The sequence below is a fragment of the Ammodytes marinus genome (assembly GCF_949987685.1).
Source record: "Ammodytes marinus genome assembly, chromosome: 8".
Lineage (NCBI taxonomy): Eukaryota > Metazoa > Chordata > Actinopteri > Uranoscopiformes > Ammodytidae > Ammodytes > Ammodytes marinus.
In genome coordinates, this window is record NC_137212.1 from 26,803,689 (window position 1) to 26,823,712 (window position 20,024).

The 20,024-nt window shown below is 40.6% G+C and overlaps 1 protein-coding gene across 1 annotated transcript; it reads left to right on the plus strand.

The window, feature by feature from the left end:
• The first annotated feature begins 36 nt into the window (after positions 1-36).
• On the plus strand, positions 37-20,024 carry boka (BCL2 family apoptosis regulator BOK a). Its single transcript, XM_080032435.1, has 5 exons — positions 37-175; positions 326-788; positions 2,870-2,998; positions 4,803-4,966; positions 19,355-20,024. Exons 2-5 carry the CDS (start codon positions 575-577, stop codon positions 19,478-19,480), a joined length of 633 nt encoding a protein of 210 aa, XP_079888561.1. The 5' UTR covers positions 37-175; positions 326-574; the 3' UTR covers positions 19,481-20,024.

Genomic DNA, 20,024 nt, shown 5'->3' on the forward strand with positions numbered 1-20,024 from the left:
GAGAGCCTGTCAGATAATTTACTGGAGCGCATATTTTACGCCTGGAGTGGCAGAAAGTCCTCAGTTTCTAAAAGTCAGTCATCAAAACCACTTTTCTGCTCAGTAACAAGTTACAATGCAGCCCGCTTAAGAATGACACTGTAGTGGGGGCGTAGCAGCCTGTTCTTAAACACGGGTAAGTGTCATTTAATAGTCCTATATCTTCATTATAAACGAGCATGGGCGCGCTCACTGTAACTTCAAGGATTCTTTAGTCTATAACCTTGTTTTTGTTCTAGTGCCAAACGTTTCCTCGCCTTCAAATGTTGCTTTTCTCTCTCTCCAGCTTGGGGGTTTATATAACTCTCTGCTCCATTGGACCTCCGCTGAGCTTGCGTCGGACAGCTTTCATCCAGTCTATCAAAAGATGTCCACACACTAATCCTGCGTGTGTGTTATGCAGGGTAATCTCCAGCGGTCTTTCTATCCAGCACAGAGGGCGGTAAGTAGGGGAGAAGTGTCCGCTGTGTGAGGCTCTGCAGGCGGGGAGGTAAGACGTGCACAGTCGTCGGCGGATGACAGTCCTGACAGGGGCATGGAGATGTTGCGTCGCTCCTCTGTGTTCGCGTCTGAAGTGTTTGACCGCTCGCCCAACGACAAGGAGCTGGTGTCTCAGGCCAAGGCGCTGTGCAGGGACTACATCCACTCCAGGCTCAACCGATCCGGGATCGGCTGGTCCAAGCCCGAGCACGGGCTGGCAGCGTCAGGTGGGACTCTGGGGGAGATCTCGACGGTTCTTCTATGGCTGGGTAAGTTATTATTGGCAATCAATCCCATCAAAGACAATTTTTTTTTATTGGTATATAGCCTAGCAAATTTCATACCCAGACGCAATTCAAGGTGATTTACAACGTAAATAGGCTTATAAGATAAAGAGAAAAAAAGATCAATAAAAGAGAGAATATTTGAAAACCATGGATGGACATATGAAGAATGAAAGGTGCATAAAAGTCAAAATGCTCAAAGGCTTAGATCTTGAAATAGCCTTCCTATAATATTCCCACAGCCGGGTAGGCCTAAATAAATGATGGATGGAGTTTATTTATTTGGCACAGCTCCCATGGAGGACACAGAGGTTATGTCATTGGTATGTTTTCAGGACCTGAACTGCAGTTTATATTTAGTGATTTAAATAAATGGTTTAAGGTTACACACTGTGGAATTCAATATAAATAAATAAACAGACCGATTTTGGACTACGTGTGTGTGCTGAAGATTGTATCAATAAAAAGAAGAAGACTGGTGGATCATAAGCTTTTACATCCCAATTTGGAAAAGTCATGGGACATAGCCTACAATTGTTTTTTTAGTATAATATCTTTACACATCACACAACGATGCAATAATTTAAACTGAAAAACGTCCAAATTAACAGATTGAAAAAAATATATATATATATATATTTTTTAACAGAATGTAATTTTAGTAGCCTAAACTCATGACCTCTCTATAACCCTTGCCATAGTCCTCTCTGACAATAGGCTACATCTCAGCATTCAGAAATGTGTTGTGTTGTGGGATTGGCTTTTATTTCCTTGAAGTGGTTCCAGGGAATCCCCAGCACATGAGGAAACACAGTTAAAAAGAAGTCATAGTTGACTGGCTGGATGTTTGCCCAGTATGAAAACGGATATACCACAGATGGCTCCTCCAGTCTGAGCTTTCACTTCACCATTTGTGGTTATTATCAGCCCACCTCCAGCTTAGATAGCCATGCAATTCACTGGAAACTTAAATAACTTAATGACTATGTTTAGAAAAAGAAAAATGTTGGGCTCAGGTCTAATGGAAATGTCAGGGAACACTTTCCAGAGAGCAAATCTGTGAGCCCAGTCAGAGAGATTAGCCTACGTCAATTACTTCTACTACTAGTCTTTAAAGGTGAAGTCAGATCATAAAGGAATACTTTGACGTGTTGATATATTTGCTTCCCTGATGACAGTTGGATGAGAGGATGGACATCACTTCTATATCTTTACAGTAAATAAGCAGCTGGAGCCAGCGGCCAGTTAGCTTAGCTTAGCACAAAGACTGGAAACAGGGGGAAGCAGCTAGCTTTGAACAGAATCCATCTTTCAACACCACTAAAGTGCACAATAATAAAATTGTTATGTCTCGTTTGTTTAATAATACCTACCTGAAGTGTGAAAACAATGATGTACCTGACAGATTCTTGGCCGGTTACCAGGCAACCAGCTGAGACGGCAGGAAGTTTAGGTGAGCTTATTAATCAAAGTGCACTTAAAGCTGGGGTGGAGAATTTGGGGAGAAAATAGCAGTTGGGATAGAGATTTGAATCCAAATACCTCAACCGCTTTATGTAGCCACCGTGAGATGTTATAGCTAAAAACAATGAGGATACTCAATCGAACAAGGGTGCGCTCAGACTCAGTAAGAGAGTCTTTGTTCATTTGTAAGAGAATGATTGTAGGGAAGAGTAGGCTATTGGGGCCAAGGTAAGGAGAAGAAATTGAGAGGAGGAAGATTTTAGTAATAATAAAAAGTTGAAATGTCGAGAATAAAGTAAAGTCTTCTGGTCCATCCAATCCAGTTAGGGGAGTGACTGTCAGCCATAGGAGCTGCAGTCTCTGCCATTACTACATCCTTGGAGTGGAACGTTAAAGGTGTGTTTTTGAAGTGAGGTCACGGCATATGAGAATTGAAAAATGTCTTCCTTTTACTTTTTAGTTTGGTTATGTTCTTGATTGCTTCTTTCAAAAGTCACACAGACTTGCTTCAACTGAATGAGTGCATAGCTCAAAAGTGAGATAAACTATTCATTCAGTCAATAGAACATCCTTTTGACTGAGTCCCTTTCTGTTTGGGTCAGGTGATGAATTGGAGTATCTCCGGCCCAACCTTTATCGCAACGTAGCGAGACAGCTCAACATCACAGTGGCATCAGAGAGCATTGTGTCTGATGCTTTCCTCGCTGTGGCTGCGGACATTTTCTCCACAGGTAGAGACACACACGCGCACACACACACACACACACACACACACACTCACTGTGTATCCCATTGTTAATCAGGCTGGCATGCAGACCTGCCTTATTGAAACCATCTTGAGTGCTTTTCTTTTTTACAAGGTTTATCTCTGAGCTACACAAAGTTTAACTTGGGAATAAAGAAGGAATGACAGTCAGAGCGTCTGTCCTTTTAGGGAAGTGGTTGCTTTTGTTGTCAGTGGGAAGGAGGAACCTTAGGGTGTGAGACAAATACAATAAAGACAATGAAAGTTTGGAGAAGTCATGCTTCTGCTTTTTCTTCAAATTACTAGAGTACCGTTTTTTCCCTTCATGTAGGCCTACAGTCTATTCATGCTGGGTGATCCCATGGTCTCTCCTGCTAGTCCCAGACATTTTGGTTGGGTCATTATGCCTCTGCTGGAAAAGGAACCGTAGGGAAAAACATTCAGCCCATATTAGGTGAACTTTTTGCCAGAGCGAGTTATTGTTACAGACAGTCTGGACCCCACCCAGGGAGTTCTATCGTCAGCCTTCAGCTGGTTCATTCCCTGAGGAATGTGACAAAGAAATCTGCTGCAAAGGCAATTATCAGTCTAAATCAGATTAGGCTTGTCTTCAGTGTATACCTGACTGTTGTAAACAAGTAAAAAAAAATTAAAACTTTAATCCAACATGCTCTAAGGGTTAGGAATATGAATGTTTGGGTTTATTGAGGGATTTACACTAGGACAACAGGCTTTAGTTTCGTTTTTCAGGTAGTCAACGTACAAAAAACGTACTTCATGTATGTGGACACAGTTAAACAGACCGTCTAGATGTGTCACTGTGCTAAAAGGAAGTTATGTGCAGCAGCAGATAGTGACCACAAGTTTAAAGTGGATGAGCTCAGCCAAAAATGACAAGCTGCTTCTACACAGATAAACTATAGCTAGACTGAAGGACAATGAAATGCTTTTTCCCAGTTTTTTTCTCCTATTAATTTTTTGTTTGTATCACTACTGTTGTGTTTATAATGTGTCACTCACAAGGTATCAGCTGTAGGAAACTAGATTTGGTTCAGACTGATTTGCATATGGACTTGTTGTATCTTGTTTACTGGAGCAGCCTCTTAAGAATAACCACTGGTTTAAGATTATTTAACTCCCATTACTGACATTTTATTGTATGACCTCAGTTAGGAAAACTGAATCTTTAAAAAAAAGTCAGTGGACATCGTCTACCTTCAGCATAAGTTAGTGTGCAAACAATGTGGAGCACCATTGTGTGAATACCAGATCTCCCAGTTAGGGTTGGAGTCAGCGTCTCTGTAGAACGCTTGTTGTCAAAATCAATTTTTGTCAAAATCAGTGAATAACTCCTCACGATCTGCTACCTGTCCGCACTGTGTGTGCAGCTTAAGTCAACGTGTGTGAACTAAGTCTGAAAAATGATCTACTCACGAGGCATTACTACCTGCCAGTGGGACCCTATCCTTCTGTTTGGGGTTTGGACTTTGTGCAGGACATAATGCCTGGCCACTGCCGAGGTTTTTCTAAATACTTTATCCATCTTTGAAGAGAGTAACTCCAGACAGACTCCAACTCAAGAAAAAAAAGTCACTCCACTACTTTGCTTCACTACGTTCCAAGAACCTGTCAGAGATCATTACATAATCATTTGTTTGCCAAACATTTAGCTTTTGCACGATTTGGCAATGTGTTCATACACATCAGTCAGCATGGACGTTAATGACTCTGAGTTAAGGATGTACTTGATCTTGTTCTAACAGTCCCACATCTTGTGTGTCTCCTGTGAGGTGTGACGTGGGGAAAGGTGGTGTCTCTGTACGCGGTGGCTGGAGCCTTGGCAGTGGACTGTGTGCGCCACGGTCATCCAGCTATGGTCCACACCATAGTGGACTGCATGGGGGAGTTTGTCCGTAAGAGCCTGACCTCCTGGTTGAAAAAGAGAGGAGGCTGGGTAAGAGAAACAGTTTTTTTTTACCTGATCATTTGTTGTTATGTGGGTTTATGCTGACGGCCTCTAGTTTCCTTCGCCAAACTGAAGACAGTGTGTATGACAAGCTCACTGTATAATCAGACCAACCACGTGTTTTACAACGTCTCAGCATATTATATTGAGCTTGAAATGATCATTTCTTTTTACGGTTCAGTATTTGTTATAACTGCCCTTACTTTTTTGCTATCCACTTACATGAATCATTTTTGATATGATAAATAATACATTACAGTAAAAAAGAAGATGAAAATGTTTTCATGATGTAGTGTCCAAAACCCCTTTAATATACACTCAACAAAAATATAAACGCAACACTTTTGTTTTTGCTCCCATTTTTCATGAGATGGACTTAAAGATCTAAAATTCATTCCAGATACACAATTGTACCATTTCTCTCAAACATTGTTCACAAATCTGTCTAAATGTGTGATAGTGAGCACTTCTGCTTTGCTGAGATAATCCATCCCACCTCACAGGTGTGCCACATCAAGATGCTGATCTGACATCATGATTAGTGCACAGGTGTGCCTTAGACTGTCCACAATAAAAGGCCACCCTGAAATGTGCAGTTTTGTCTCACAGCAAAATGCCACAGATGCCACAAGCATTGAGGGAGCGTGTAATTGGCATGCTGACAGCAGGAATGTCAACCAGATCTGTTGCTCGTGCATTGAATGTTCATTTCTCCACCATAAGCCGTCTCCAGCAACTTCGCACAGCCATTGAAGAGGAGTGAACCAACATTCCACAGGCCACAATTGACAATCTGATAAACTCTATGCGAAGAAGATGTGTTGCACTGCATGAGGCAAATGGTGGTCACACCAGATACTGACTGGTTCTGAGTCCCCAGATCCCCAATAAAGCAAAAAAATGCACATTTCAGAGTGGCCTTATATTGTGGACAGTCTAAGGCACACCTGTGCACTAATCATGATGTCAGATCAGCATCTTGATGTGGCACACCTGTGAGGTGGGATGGATTATCTCAGCAAAGCAGAAGTGCTCACTATCACACATTTAGACAGATTTGTGAACAATGTTTGAGAGAAATGGTACAATTGTGTATCTGGAATGAATTTTAGATCTTTAAGTCCATCTCATGAAAAATGGGAGCAAAAACAAAAGTGTTGCGTTTATATTTTTGTTGAGTGTAATTCACAGTACCATTTAAGAGCCTGTCTCTTTAAGCCCCACCTTACAAAAATTGATCTAAAACTACCTGTTTGAATCTAACTGTCAGCGTGGCTTCTGGGTGGTAAGATCGCCTAGAAGAGGATGAGGGGCTGACCATTAACCATGAGGTCGCTGGTTCGATTGCCTGCATCGTCAGGAGGGTGTTACTTGTGAAACTAGTGGTGGTTGGTATTACCTTTACGGTGCCCAACATCTCTTCCATTGTGTCGTTGAGCAAGACTCTTAACCCCAAACTGCTCCAGGGGCATTGTACTATGGCTGACCCTGTGCGAGGAGGACCCTCTCTAAAGTGTGGTATCTGTGTGGGACATGTGAAAAGACAATTTACAGAAGAGAGAAATCTGGTTTTCAGAAAGGTGAAGGTGGAGAAAAAGATAGAGGGTTGTATTCTCATACTTTGGGAGTCTGTAGCTGGGGACCCATATTAATGATGAAAAACCATAAAAAAGTGCATTTTGCACAATAGGTGACCTTTAAATGCTAGGTCAGATATATGCCAACTCCCAAAAAATATAAAATAAAACCTAATTATTACCTATAGGCAGGCCTGCTCACACAATTGGCTGGGCCCCTGAAAACCTCCAGTCAATGCCCCCCCCCCCCCCCCTTACCCATGCTTTACTCGTATCAATGCGTGTGAGTGCACTCATCCCTCAATAAACACATGCATGTATTTGTAAAGAGAATAACTATCTTATCAACAAGGGACTTGCAGGGACAGTTGGGGAGCAAGGGCTTATTATTTTACAATAGTAGCACATTTCTGACTTAGCCCAGCATACCAATTTATTTTGATTCCCACTCACACAATTGTTTAACAGATCAGCAGATCTCTACAAAATAATCAGTTCACACAAAGACATTGATCTTCTTTAGTATCCACTAAAGCAAACTAAAAGTTTTTTCACAATTTGCACGTTTTCTATGCTACTAGTTTCTGGTATAAGATACATTTACACTAATTGGCTGCACCAAATATTGCACTTTTTTTTGTATTTCTGCACATGACAATAAATCATTTGAAATCTTTTGGTGGTATTGTTGAAATAAATAACGCTTAAAAATTAACATCAACAACAAATTCTTCACACAAAAATTTAAAAAGGCGGTTCTCTACATGAATAACCAAACCAACCTACCCTCAAAACTATAAAGTTGGCCTATGTTTGGTTGCAACATTTAGGCTTAGTTCATTCTGCTCTCATCACTGCAAAATTACTGAAAACATTACTGAAATCATTACAAAAAAGTTCTTGATCTTTGAACTCAAATCTGTTCCTTCAGTTATTTCCAACTTCTTTGTGCCTTGTATCTTTCTTTGCATTAAGAACTTTTTAGGTCTATTTTTATTTTTAATTTTTAGAAACAATACAGAAAGCAGGACCTTGGTGGTTACGGCAATAATTAAAACAGGATGATGCTGCTTGTCAGCTTCATTGTGGTAGGACCCGGCTGGTTGGTCGATTGGCCAGGTTTGTGAAAAACTGCTCAGACCTGGCTGGCCGTGTCAACCTGAATACTTATGTCAAAGCCTTTAGAAGTTATTGTCCCCAAAGGGAAATTCTTTATCACAAAAATGTACTTCATGGGAAGAGATCATTTAAACCTGTTTGTAGACTCAGGACAATGACAGAGTAACTAGCCTGTCCTGTTTATAAGAATGTAGAAGAACTACAAAAGGTACCCAACCTGTTTTTTCATGGGGTCCAAATACTTTTCACAACCACACCCAGACACAAGTAGCAGGTACATGTGGAACGACTCAGGAAATACAATCCAGACAAAACATTTTAATATCAAAACTAGGGCTGTCAAACGATTAAAATTTTTAATCAGATTAATCACAGCTGTTCTGTGGATTAATCACGATTAATCACGATTAATTTTACCATTCGAAATATGCTTGAAAAATTCAAATGTTCTCTATATATTGTTGTATGAACGGAAAGATAAAGGACAGGAGGTAGATATGTACATTTAAAATTAGTATTGGTATTAATTAAAAATCCAAATGATGGTTTTAATACTGAAAATAAATTTAAATCTAACTAAAATATATACCTACCACACCATAATTCAATTCTCTTTACTATGTCTTTGGGCAAATATAGGCTATATAATGGCATTTATTTTGTGAATCTATAGGTTGTGCATTCTTGAATACAACTTGATTACAGTCCGCGGTGTGTGTGTGTGTGTGTGTGTGTGTGTGTGTGTACGTGTACGTACATATGTTTGTACGCGCGAACACGTCCTAGGGGACTGTTCATTTGTACCAGGAAGCCGACGTTATGTTGTCTACTCACACACACCTCTGAAAACTGCAGACGTTTGTGTCCTCGCGCGCTCTGAATAGAGCGGACAATGTTTCTCCTCCTGTTGCTCCCGACGTCACCCGCGGCAGTTGATTTTATAAACTATCTATGCCCCCGACACAGACGTGACCGTTAGCAGTTTAAAACACGGCATGGGCTAGCGTGCTGTTATGTTTGGCTGCGCGCAGCTACTGATCCTGGGTCAGCCACAACTTAGAGTGGCTGTAGTACAGAGCCGGTGGGATGCACGGGGCGGATCATTCTGCACATGCGTTAAATGCGTTAAAAAAAATTAACGCATTAATTCCAGAAATTAATCACCCTGAGTTAACGCGTTAATTTTGACAGCCCTAATCAAAACCCAATCTCAGCCAGTGTTCTGGCAGCGTTACCTGCAGGCAGGCCTGCCCACACAATTGGCTGGGCCCCTGAAAACCTCCAGTCAATGCCCCCCCCCCCCCCCCCCAATAGTAGCACATTTCTGACTTAGCCCAGCATACCATTTTATTTTGATTCCCACTCACACAATTGTTTAACAGATCAGCAGATCTCTAAAAAATAATCAGTTCACACAGAGACATTGATCTTCTTTAGTATCCACTAAGCAAACTAAAGGTTTTTTCACAATTTGCACGTTTTCTATGCTACTAGTTTCTGGTATAAGATACATTTACACTAATTGGCTGCACCAAATATTGCACTTTTTTTGTATTTCTGCACATGACAATAAATCATTTGAAATCTTTTGGTGGTATTGTTGAAATAAATAACGCTTAAAAATTAACATCAACAACAAATTCTTCACACAAAAATTTAAAAAGGCGGTTCTCTACATGAATAACCAAACCAACCTACCCTCAAAACTATAAAGTTGGCCTATGTTTGGTTACAACATTTAGGCTTAGTTCATTCTGCTCTCATCACTGCAAAATTACTGAAAACATTACTGAAATCATTACAAAAAAGTTCTTGATCTTTGAACTCAAATCTGTTCCTTCAGTTATTTCCAACTTCTTTGTGCCTTGTATCTTTCTTTGCATTAAGAACTGTTTAGGTCTATTTTTATTTTTAATTTTTAGAAACAATACAGAAAGCAGGACCTTGGTGGTTACGGCAATAATTAAAACAGGATGATGCTGCTCGTCAGCTTCATTGTGGTAGGACCCGGCTGGTTGGTCGATTGGCCAGGTTTGTGAAAAACTGCTCAGACCTGGCTGGCCGTGTCAACCTGAAGACTTATGTCAAAGCCTTTAGAAGTTATTGTCCCCAAAGGGAAATTCTTTATCACAAAAATGTACTTCATGGGAAGAGACTCAGGACAATGACAGAGTAACTAGCCTGTCCTGTTTATAAGAATGTAGAAGAACTACAAAAGGTACCCAACCTGTTTTTTCATGGGGTCCAAATACTTTTCACAACCACACCCAGACACAAGTAGCAGGTACATGTGGAACGACTCAGGAAATATAATCCAGACAAAACTGTTTAATATCAAAACCCAATCTTGTCACTATTTGGCACACAAAAGGTTTATAGGATGGGTTATGTGTGAAACAGTTACACTCCGCTGTGCTCAATCTGAAACATTTTGAACATTTCTGCTTTTCTACTGCTTTTTAAATGGCCTTAAGCGGAGCCGTGGCTCTGTGTAAACACCCAACTTTGAATAGATATTGACATAAATATCTAAAAATCTAAAAATAAAGGTTATCTAGGTAGGTTCTTGGCTTCCAAAGACCATGGGCCCCCAAAGTGGCTGGGCCCTAGAAAGCTTTCACACGTTCTACCCCTAATGGGCGGCCCTGCCTATAGGCAGCAATAACGATAACTCCGATATGCCTCTAAATTGGAATAAGAATACTGTAATTCAAACAGAAGCAACATACTGACTCTATTTGAATTTAACTAGAATTTTGTTTTTGTTTTACAAAAGTGAACAGTAATAATTAATTCACGTATTCGTTTCTTAAGAGGAATGGAAAAGATGCAAAAATGCTTGAGGAGTCAGACGAAAAAGGTTCTATGGTATTTAATGAAAAATGATGTTCAGCAGGTTACAGTTATGCAGGTCAAGCGGACAGCAAAAAAAGTGAGCAAGTCAAAAAAGTGAAGTTCTCCTCTTACAGCAGTATTATTTAAAGTATATCATAACAAGGCTGATCATTGGTTAGTGTCATGTGTTTCATAGTTCTTCCTCTTCTGGCTGACGTCATCTTCTTGATGAACCGGTGCGGAAGCAGAATGAACCCTGCCTAAGTCCTTGAAGCTTGAGATTGTTTTGCTCAGCTGTGTAACGAAATGACAGAAGGCCTTTGTATATAACAGACACCTCGTCTTGTCCCTAGCCTTATCTATGGAAAGCTATCAAGGAGTTTTTTGTAGCAAAACCTATCTGCCTCCTTTTCTTTCTCACGGGATAGTTTGAGAGAAAAATGAGAGAGTCTAGTCACAAGTGAAGAATATATCGATTATTCTATTTGATTATACATTAGTAAATGCAAATTAATGAGGGGGTTTAAAATCATTAAAATTAGAACTATTATTTCTTACAAAACCCTCTTCAAATACGTTTCTAACGTATTTATAACTGAGAAAAATATAGTTCGGGACGAGGAGCACTAAAAGCTCAGTCCACCTGTTAATCGTCACGTTAATTTTGGGTAAATACTGAAATCACAAAAGCAATAAGCAACACACATTACTGAAAGGGAAATCGGTGATACATAGGAAAACTCAGAGTCAGTCATACATTTATCCAAGAATGTGTTGTAATACTGTATATGTAAGAATTTGTGTTTGTGTAGGGTCAGCCAAAGTTCCATCGTGTCACTTCTGCTATCTATAGCATATTATGCAGACAACCGAAATAAGATTGTCTGGGGATTCAAACCTCCTAGCAGTGACTTCCATTCATCTAGGGCCTCTATGTGTAATATGTGTATATTCTAGTGCGTGCTGATTAAAGTCAATATATATGATATGAGTGGGCACCTCTAAAAGTAAATTTTCGCTACACACTGAAAGGTATAACAGTCATATATTTACACACGGAAAAAACAACACTAAACAGTTAAATTAAACAATTTAAACATTCACTATCAGTGGCATTTGTTAATCTACTGGTGCAGCCTCTAAATGAGTCTAAAAAACAGAATACAAAATCCACACTAGGCATGAATCATTTTGTCAGTTTTATCCAGGTATAATTTGCTTACAAAAATCATAAAAAGCTACAAGTCTATGATGGGTGTTTACCAGTGTCTAATCTCAATCTGGAAGAAAGGGAAACACATGATTATATATCACATAGATTTTCAAAAGATTAACACAAACACACATGGAATCAGAGATTCTAAGTCAAATACAAAGGGTTAACATTTCTAGATTCACATACTAAGTGTGAATTAACTTTACTAAGGGTGATTCATTTCATTAACTTCAAACAACCATATGCAATCAGAAGGTCATTGGCTCTGAGGGAACAGTCAGAGCATACATTTACTTTAAGATTGGGCCTATCAAAACAGGGCAGTTCACATAATTAGTGAACATATTTCTTAACAAAAAAATTTTGTGATGGCTTTTTTCTTCGTAGACAATCAGTTTTAACTTATTCGTTTTAGAGCCACACTTGTTGCAATTTTTAAATCAAACCTCTTTCAAGAGAGGTCGTGGAGATGAGGTGCACATTGTCAGTGGTGTCTATAGCTCCAGACTTACATTTTACTTATAGTACGTTCAATTTACTGCGTACCTTTTTCACCACTGGGTTCAAGCTCACCTTCTCTGTGAATGTGAACTTTGGACCGCACACACTCCTACTTGGAGCCTTGCTAGGAGTTGACCCTGGCCCAGCCTGCAACTGCACCTGGACCTGGTCAACACAAAACTTGAGACAAACAATTAGTACAGACAGACAATTAATACAATTAACATACAACAAATAATTTGCCAGACATCAGAAGAAGGTTCGCGACCTCCCTCTTCTCATGTCCTAGGCTAGCAGCAATTCATGTGAAGTGTTGTGAGTATGTGTGTGTGTACCTGTAGAGGTTGTCATTGGCAGCGGGGTGTCGGTTAGCTTTCATAACCTATATAATTTTAACCTATATAATTTCCCTCTTTTTACACCATGTAGTGTAAAATTTAATACTACAAAAACAAAAACAAAAACTTTACTGTGGGGAACACTTCACTGACTGAAGTTCCTTCATAACTTGGAGCAATCAAGTCCCTCTTCTTTACCAGAAAAGAAAGAAAATAAAACAACCTGTGGAGTTATTACAACCTAAAACATAAGGAAAAAAACAAAACAGTCTGCAAATAATATTAAACGCATCCTAATGTGCTTTAGTAAAGGGTCAATTAATTTTTAACCTACAGCATCTACTCGTTATCTAATTTGTAACTCAGTAAGGGTCCAGTAAACTAATCACTGGTTTATATAGCTAAATTCAAAGGGGAACACAGCTGGCCAAATCATAAAATAAAAACAAAAAATAAATCCAGGGGATGGACAATGGGACTGGCATGTTATTGTCTTTGGTATAGCTTTAGCAGGCTACTATTAGTTCTGCATGTTTGTGGGCAGAACAGGCCTGTTGGGGGCACAGGGGAGGTCAGTCTCTGGGTCTCCTTAGTACCGATTAGGCATCTGGGTGGGGAATTGGGACCTTTGGCCAGGGGCATAGTTGGCTGGTGTATTCCAGGGAGTTCCAGATCCTCCATATGCCCTTCTTTCACCCAGGTAGGGATCGTTGAAGCCTCCACCTTGTTGTTGTCGTGGGTTTAGTTGCTGCTCTCGTCGCTGAATCGTTTCCTTAACGTATGGGCAATCTCTAGCCCAGTGTCCCTCCTCCTTACAGACATAACACGGGTGGCTTTGATTTCCATTCCCTTTTCCATTATACTTGCCGCGCCCCCTGCCATTATTATTATTCCGTTGGTTCTGCTGTGGCTGTGGGTTCTGATAGTAGGTGGAAGCAGGTTGCTCACATGGTGGGGATGGAGAAGTCACAACCATTCGTTTAGGCTTAGACTTGGCTTTATCAAATTCCTCCACCTGTAGTTTCAGCAGGCGTTTAGTCAGGTCTTTCAGCTCTTCCTCCTCCTTGCTTTGTTTTGCCTGATACAGTTTGTAGAAGTGGGCTAGAGTACTCCTCCATGTAGTGTACTTCTTATGAGCGAATGGTAGTTCTGCTGCCAACGCTTTCTGAACGGGTTTAGGGAGGCCTTTGATACACTGCATCCTCCACATGGCTTGTATGGCATCACTGGCATCGTGTCTTTCCCCTGTGTGTGTTTCCCACTCCTCAGCAGCCCTCTTTAGGTACGATAGGATCGCCTCATCCTTGTTGATCTGAATTTCCGCTACGTCAGTGACAGTTCTATCAGTAGGGAACTGCTCACGTAGTGCCGTCCACAGAGGAGCCCTAAACGTATTCAGGGGGGTGTTATCAGGTGTGGTGGATAGTATTCCTGCATTGACGAGGAGGCGGCATGCCATGTCAGAGCCCTCTACTCGACCTAGTAAGGCCTTCAGATCACCTGCACAGAGACTATCTCCCATAGTCAAGTTCTCGAATTGTCTGATCCACTGGCTAGCCCCTTCTGTAAGTTCAGGAAGCTTCTCAATGATTGTCTCTATGTCTCTATGGGCAAAAGGCGTGTAGACGTGTGCTCCAGTAGCTGCTACACGTAGTGGCAGTTGGAGATTAGTGGGGACTCCAGGTGTTGATGTAGATCTAGCCATGCTTCTGGTTCGCATGACAGAGGGGATAAAGGGACCGGTGCCACTGGGGCCTGGTTGAGGGCTCGGTGTTGCCATGGGAGGGGTGTCGACGAGCAGGCTCCCAGTCGCTTCTCCCTCTTTTTCTTCCAGACCAGCCCTAACTTTATCAAGTCTTTTCTTAATGTGCTCAGCAACGTCCTCCTCCGTAGGTGACTGTCTTTGTCTTTGGAGACAAAGGCATCTCGGGGTCATTTCAGGTGGGAATGAGGTAGTGTTAGGGGAAGCAACAGGGCATACCTGTTCCTCAATTTCGTAACTGTACATCTTTTGCTAGGGGGGAAATAACAAAACCTAGAAATAAAAATAAAAAGTGTTCCCCTTGAATTTGAATTATAGAGATATCAGTCAAAACTAAGATATCTTGCCTTTTTTTTGTGTTGTCAGAGCGATCGCTGCCTTCAACTAGAGATAAGACCCACCAACTGTCCACTAGAACAAGCCTGGGGCCTAAAAAGGGATAAAAGAAAAGAAAGTTAACGACACTAATAATACACACTACACAGTATAATTACTAATGTTTGGTAATTACTAGTTCATCAACCATGCATTTCGAGAAGACACTATCTATCTCTCCCTCTTTTTTTCAAAAGAAACTCTTTTTAAAAACACAGCTGATCACATTTATATGTTTTTCACATCAAAATTAGTCTAACAATCAAGACACTATTGCGTCTGGAGTACCTTTAACTTGAGATATTAGAAGGATAGTCCACGCCTTAAAAATAAATCAAAAAACAAACAACAAAAACGTGGGGCACCTTTTAAATTGAGATATTTATCTCCACTGTCTATAATCAGGGCCTTATATTAAATGAAATACCACAAAGCGTGTATTTAACCTTATGAAACAAAACTTAAAAGCTCACAGAGCTTGGGGCAGATTTTTTCAAAGAGAACCCTCAGAGTGAGAGTGACTCAACTACATTAGTATCTTATTCAAACGGGACCTATATAATACTATGCATGATTATACAATACATTTAAACCTTTTAATCTGATAATAGTCAATAGTCCTGTAAAACAGTGCCACTTTTGCGCATTTCAATGAGAACTCTCCGCAGGCTTCGTGTGTGTGTGATGTTTTGGACGTCAGCGTGTGTGTGTGTGTGTGTGTGATGTGTTTAGCAGCGTCAGCGTGTGTGTGTGTGTGATGTTTGAGGTAATACTCTGTTAGTATCTGATCTGAGGTAGTCAATAAATAACATGCAATATTTAGACAAATACATACACATGCAGTTATATAACGTACAATTATTTCCATGCTGGTGTGAGAGAGAATTACAGAGCCCACGCCAAAAGCATTATTTTTCGTAACTCCACACATGAGTCTTATTGTCAAACATTAACCCCACACATGGGCTTGTCCAACCCTGCCAGCCGTCCTGTGTAATCTACGGTTTCAGCCCCCTCCCCTCAACGCAGCCGTCGCCGACGAAGAAAAAAGCGCGCTTCCGCGTAATTACAATTTTATATTTATTTATAACACAGAGCTCTACTTAAAACATGTCCTAACACACGCTCAGAGAGTCACTCTTCTAGACAAATAACTGGTTAAAACAGTTCAATCTATTTAGAAAGACAGAGAAAATAGACTTTGTCACGAAGAGCAGCTTCCGCCCACATCTTTACTCCGTTCATTGCTCTGTGCAAACTGTTAAAACCTTCCCACACAAGGATACAGTCCCCTGTTTCAAACATCCACTGCGTTTGGTCAGCCCGCTGTATAATTACATAACAGTTTTCGAACATCCAAATAAATGAGGAGTCTCCTCGCTAAACTGACGCGGATTAGATAATCCTCACAACAAATGTCATACATCAAACACTTGTATCCGAATTCAGGTTCTGGCAGTTCATAATCATTTTATCAAACACAATTAACCCGGGCTCTGCATTCTAGGGAAAAATAATTAACCCAGCATTTCAGAAGCACAGACAGGACAGACATTAGCACATAAACAAAACACATATGCCAGAATTTTTCCTGCTTCTGCCGAACATCATTTCCTCATTCTCCAAAACAAATTAAAAAATTCAAACTAACTTAAATTTATACCACTCTGTTAGGACCCGGCTTCAGACTCACCACTCAACAAAATTTGGCATAGTCAAATATGAACTTTGGTTTTTTAAAAAACAACAGGTGTTCAATTACCTTTTTTCTTTTTTGTCAGCTGATGTGTTGAGTGGAGGCTCCGCTTCCAGGCCCGACCAGCTGGTCGAGACGCGTCCTCCTCTTTTCTCCCTCTTTAGCTCGTCGGGGGTCACCATTTTAATAAAACTATATTAATTCACGTATTCGTTTCTTAAGAGGAATGGAAAAGATGCAAAAATGCTTGAGGAGTCAGACGAAAAAGGTTCTATGGTATTTAATGAAAAATGATGTTCAGCAGGTTACAGTTATGCAGGTCAAGCGGACAGCAAAAAAAGTGAGCAAGTCAAAAAAGTGAAGTTCTCCTCTTACAGCAGTATTATTTAAAGTATATCATAACAAGGCTGATCATTGGTTAGTGTCATGTGTTTCATAGTTCTTCCTCTTCTGGCTGACGTCATCTTCTTGATGAACCGGTGCGGAAGCAGAATGAACCCTGCCTAAGTCCTTGAAGCTTGAGATTGTTTTGCTCAGCTGTGTAACGAAATGACAGAAGGCCTTTGTATATAACAGACACCTCGTCTTGTCCCTAGCCTTATCTATGGAAAGCTATCAAGGAGTTTTTTGTAGCAAAACCTATCTGCCTCCTTTTCTTTCTCACGGGATAGTTTGAGAGAAAAATGAGAGAGTCTAGTCACAAGTGAAGAATATATCGATTATTCTATTTGATTATACATTAGTAAATGCAAATTAATGAGGGGGTTTAAAATCATTAAAATTAGAACTATTATTTCTTACAACAGCTAGACATAATCTGGAGACCCTTCTTCAGACAGAACAGAAGGTGTATCCTCCATGTAAAATCCTGTTAATGGGACAAGCCTGTCTGACAAAATACTTGCTGAAACGAGGCCTGGCAACGTGCCTCCGCTCTGCTGCAAAAGAGCATAACAAGTGGACAGATGAACGCCCATGTGCTCAGAGACACGTACAGCTAACCAAGTCCGTTTGTTTTCAAGATAAGTGGAGTGTGACAAAACGGAGAGCGCTGCATTGTATAACCGACCTCACAAGCACAAATGAGGGAGCTGTTCTCCCCAGTCGGAGTCTTTAACTCTCCACTGTTATGTCTCTATGCACGGACATGATGTCAGCGTCTAGGGAAACTAAATAACGTTTTGTGACATAAAGGAGAAGCAGAAAAAGAACAAGTCTTTAGTCTGGGGACTGGCACTCATCTGGGCTTTCAGTGGTATTTTTGTGTCTAGTGTACAAGTTACATTATTGTTGTTGTGTTTTTTTTAGGGCTGTCAAATTAACGCGTTAATTTCGATTAATTAATCACAGAAAAATTAACGCGATTAAAAAAATTAACGCAGATTAATCGCACTTCTATAATGCCCTTTGATCCGGTGCAAAAGTGGTGCGGAGCTGCACCTGTAGCTTTTATATGTCCATGTTGCCGGGCGCGCGGGTAAAAGGGAGAAATGTAAAGAGTGAAGCAGGGGAAAGGGGCCGACTCGAGGGCTCTATGGACGGTTTATGGGATGCTTCGGCAAATAAACATGAAGGTAGGAAGACATCTTACTTAATTCTCCGCAGTGTCCGTGCATTATTGATTTAGTGGGTGCAACAATGTAGGCTATAGGTTCAAAACAGTAGGCCTATCTCTCAATCTTCCTCCAATTTTGTTTGCTAGCTGTCTCGCACTTAAACGAGTGTGTGTGTGTGTGTGTGTGTGTGTGTGTGTGTGTGTGTGTGTGTGTGTGTGTGTGTGTGTGTGTGTGTGTGTGTGTGTGTGTGTGTGTGTGTGTGTGTGTGTGTGTGTGTGTGTGTGTGTGTGTGTGTGTGTGTGTGTGTGTGTGTGTGTGTGTGTGTGTGTGTGTGTGTGTGTGTGTGTGTGTGTGTGTGTGTGTGTGTGTGTGTGTGTGTGTGTGCGTGTCAATATTTTTGCCTATAAGTAGGCTATGAAATGGTGGCAGTGCAGCGCTGTCTGTTGTGGGAGATGGAAAGTCGTCATTTGTCTGCTTGTTTTTTTGAGAAAATTTGGCGCTAGTTCATGTATAAAGCTGGCTGAGGGGAGGAGACAGAAGTTACGAGAGACGGAGAGCGAGCGCGCGCGAGAGAGAGAGAGAGAGAGAGAGAGAGAAACAAACAGTAGTAGGCTATACAGCTGTTTATAAACAGGTATAAAAGTGTCATATAAGTATGCGATTAATTTAGATTAATTAATCACAGAGCCTGTAATTAATTAGATTAATTGTTTTAATCGCTTGACAGCCCTAGTTTTTTTTATTATTTAAGTCTCAGCTTCCCACTTGTGTTTCTTTTATACTTATACACTTTCTTTATTGCACTGTTGGAGGAGCCCAAGACTAAAGAATTTCATTGCCAGCGACTGCTCTGTAATTGTTGTGCATATGACAATAAAACCATCTTGAATCTTCTTACATAACTCGAAGGTGGGGTCAGCGATTCTGAAGAATGCTTTATGACAAAATCCCTTTTTGAACAAAATCAGTATCTCCTCACGATCCACCTGGTGTTTATCCACAGCCTAAGCTCTGTAAACGGGCATGTTGCTAGCTATGGTTGCCCCTGTTTTTTTACATTTCCTTTCTTTACAATTGCATACCAGTTTATATTGACAAAGAACATTCTCTACAACCGCTGACTCCACCTTTTAATATTGAAGTACACATTGCTGAGATTACAATGTGGGCTTTGGCTCTGAAATACCATATCTGTGGGCAAGTTGAATATCTTCTGACAGCGCATTCCCGGAATATTTACAAATCAAGAACACATGTGGGATTTAAGAGCTCTCTTTGTTGCATATTTGCTTCCAATGTGACTTTGTGTGTGTATGTGTTGTTGCATTTTAGAGTCAGACTTCATTTTGCGAGCTGCTCTGTGGCTCTTGTATGATTTGAATGTCCTCTCTGCTGTTCCAGGTGGATGTGACTAAATGTGTGGTGAACAATGACCCCAGCTTCCATTCTCACTGGCTGGTTGGTGCAGTCTGCGCCTTCGGACACTACGTGAAGGCCAATGTGATGTATTTCCTCAGGGAGAAGTGAAAGACAAATTCACTGGATTGTGATGGAGCGGGCTGACCAGCGCTCTAACAACAGCAATCCACTACTAAAGCACCTCCCACCTGCTTTGGATTATGTTTACAATTTTTTTTTTTGCACAGAGCCTTCAATGATGAACACCTGTCTCCCTTCACAGAAAAAAACAGACTTTCCACACTTCTTCTGCTTTCCTCTACTAGATTGTCAATGGTAACATTATGGCACACATTTAATGTGAATGTATAAAATCTCCCACTGTCATGTTTTTTTAGCCTGAGGATCTTTCCACAAACAGCAGGACTCCCCATTTTGCTGTGCGTTTGGCAGAGGTTTGGCTGCCCCTAGTGGTTGAAATGGTAGAGTAATAACGCAACTTACAGTGTGTTTCCTCTGAGATAGAGCACTTTGATAACATTTCATTGTAGGAGTAGAATTTATTCTGTGAATAATTTCACCTTTATACGGCATGTAGCACTAGGAGTCCTAGAAAATAAAGTAATGTCTGATTGTGAGTCATCTGCATCTGTAAATATGACCAATAATAAAT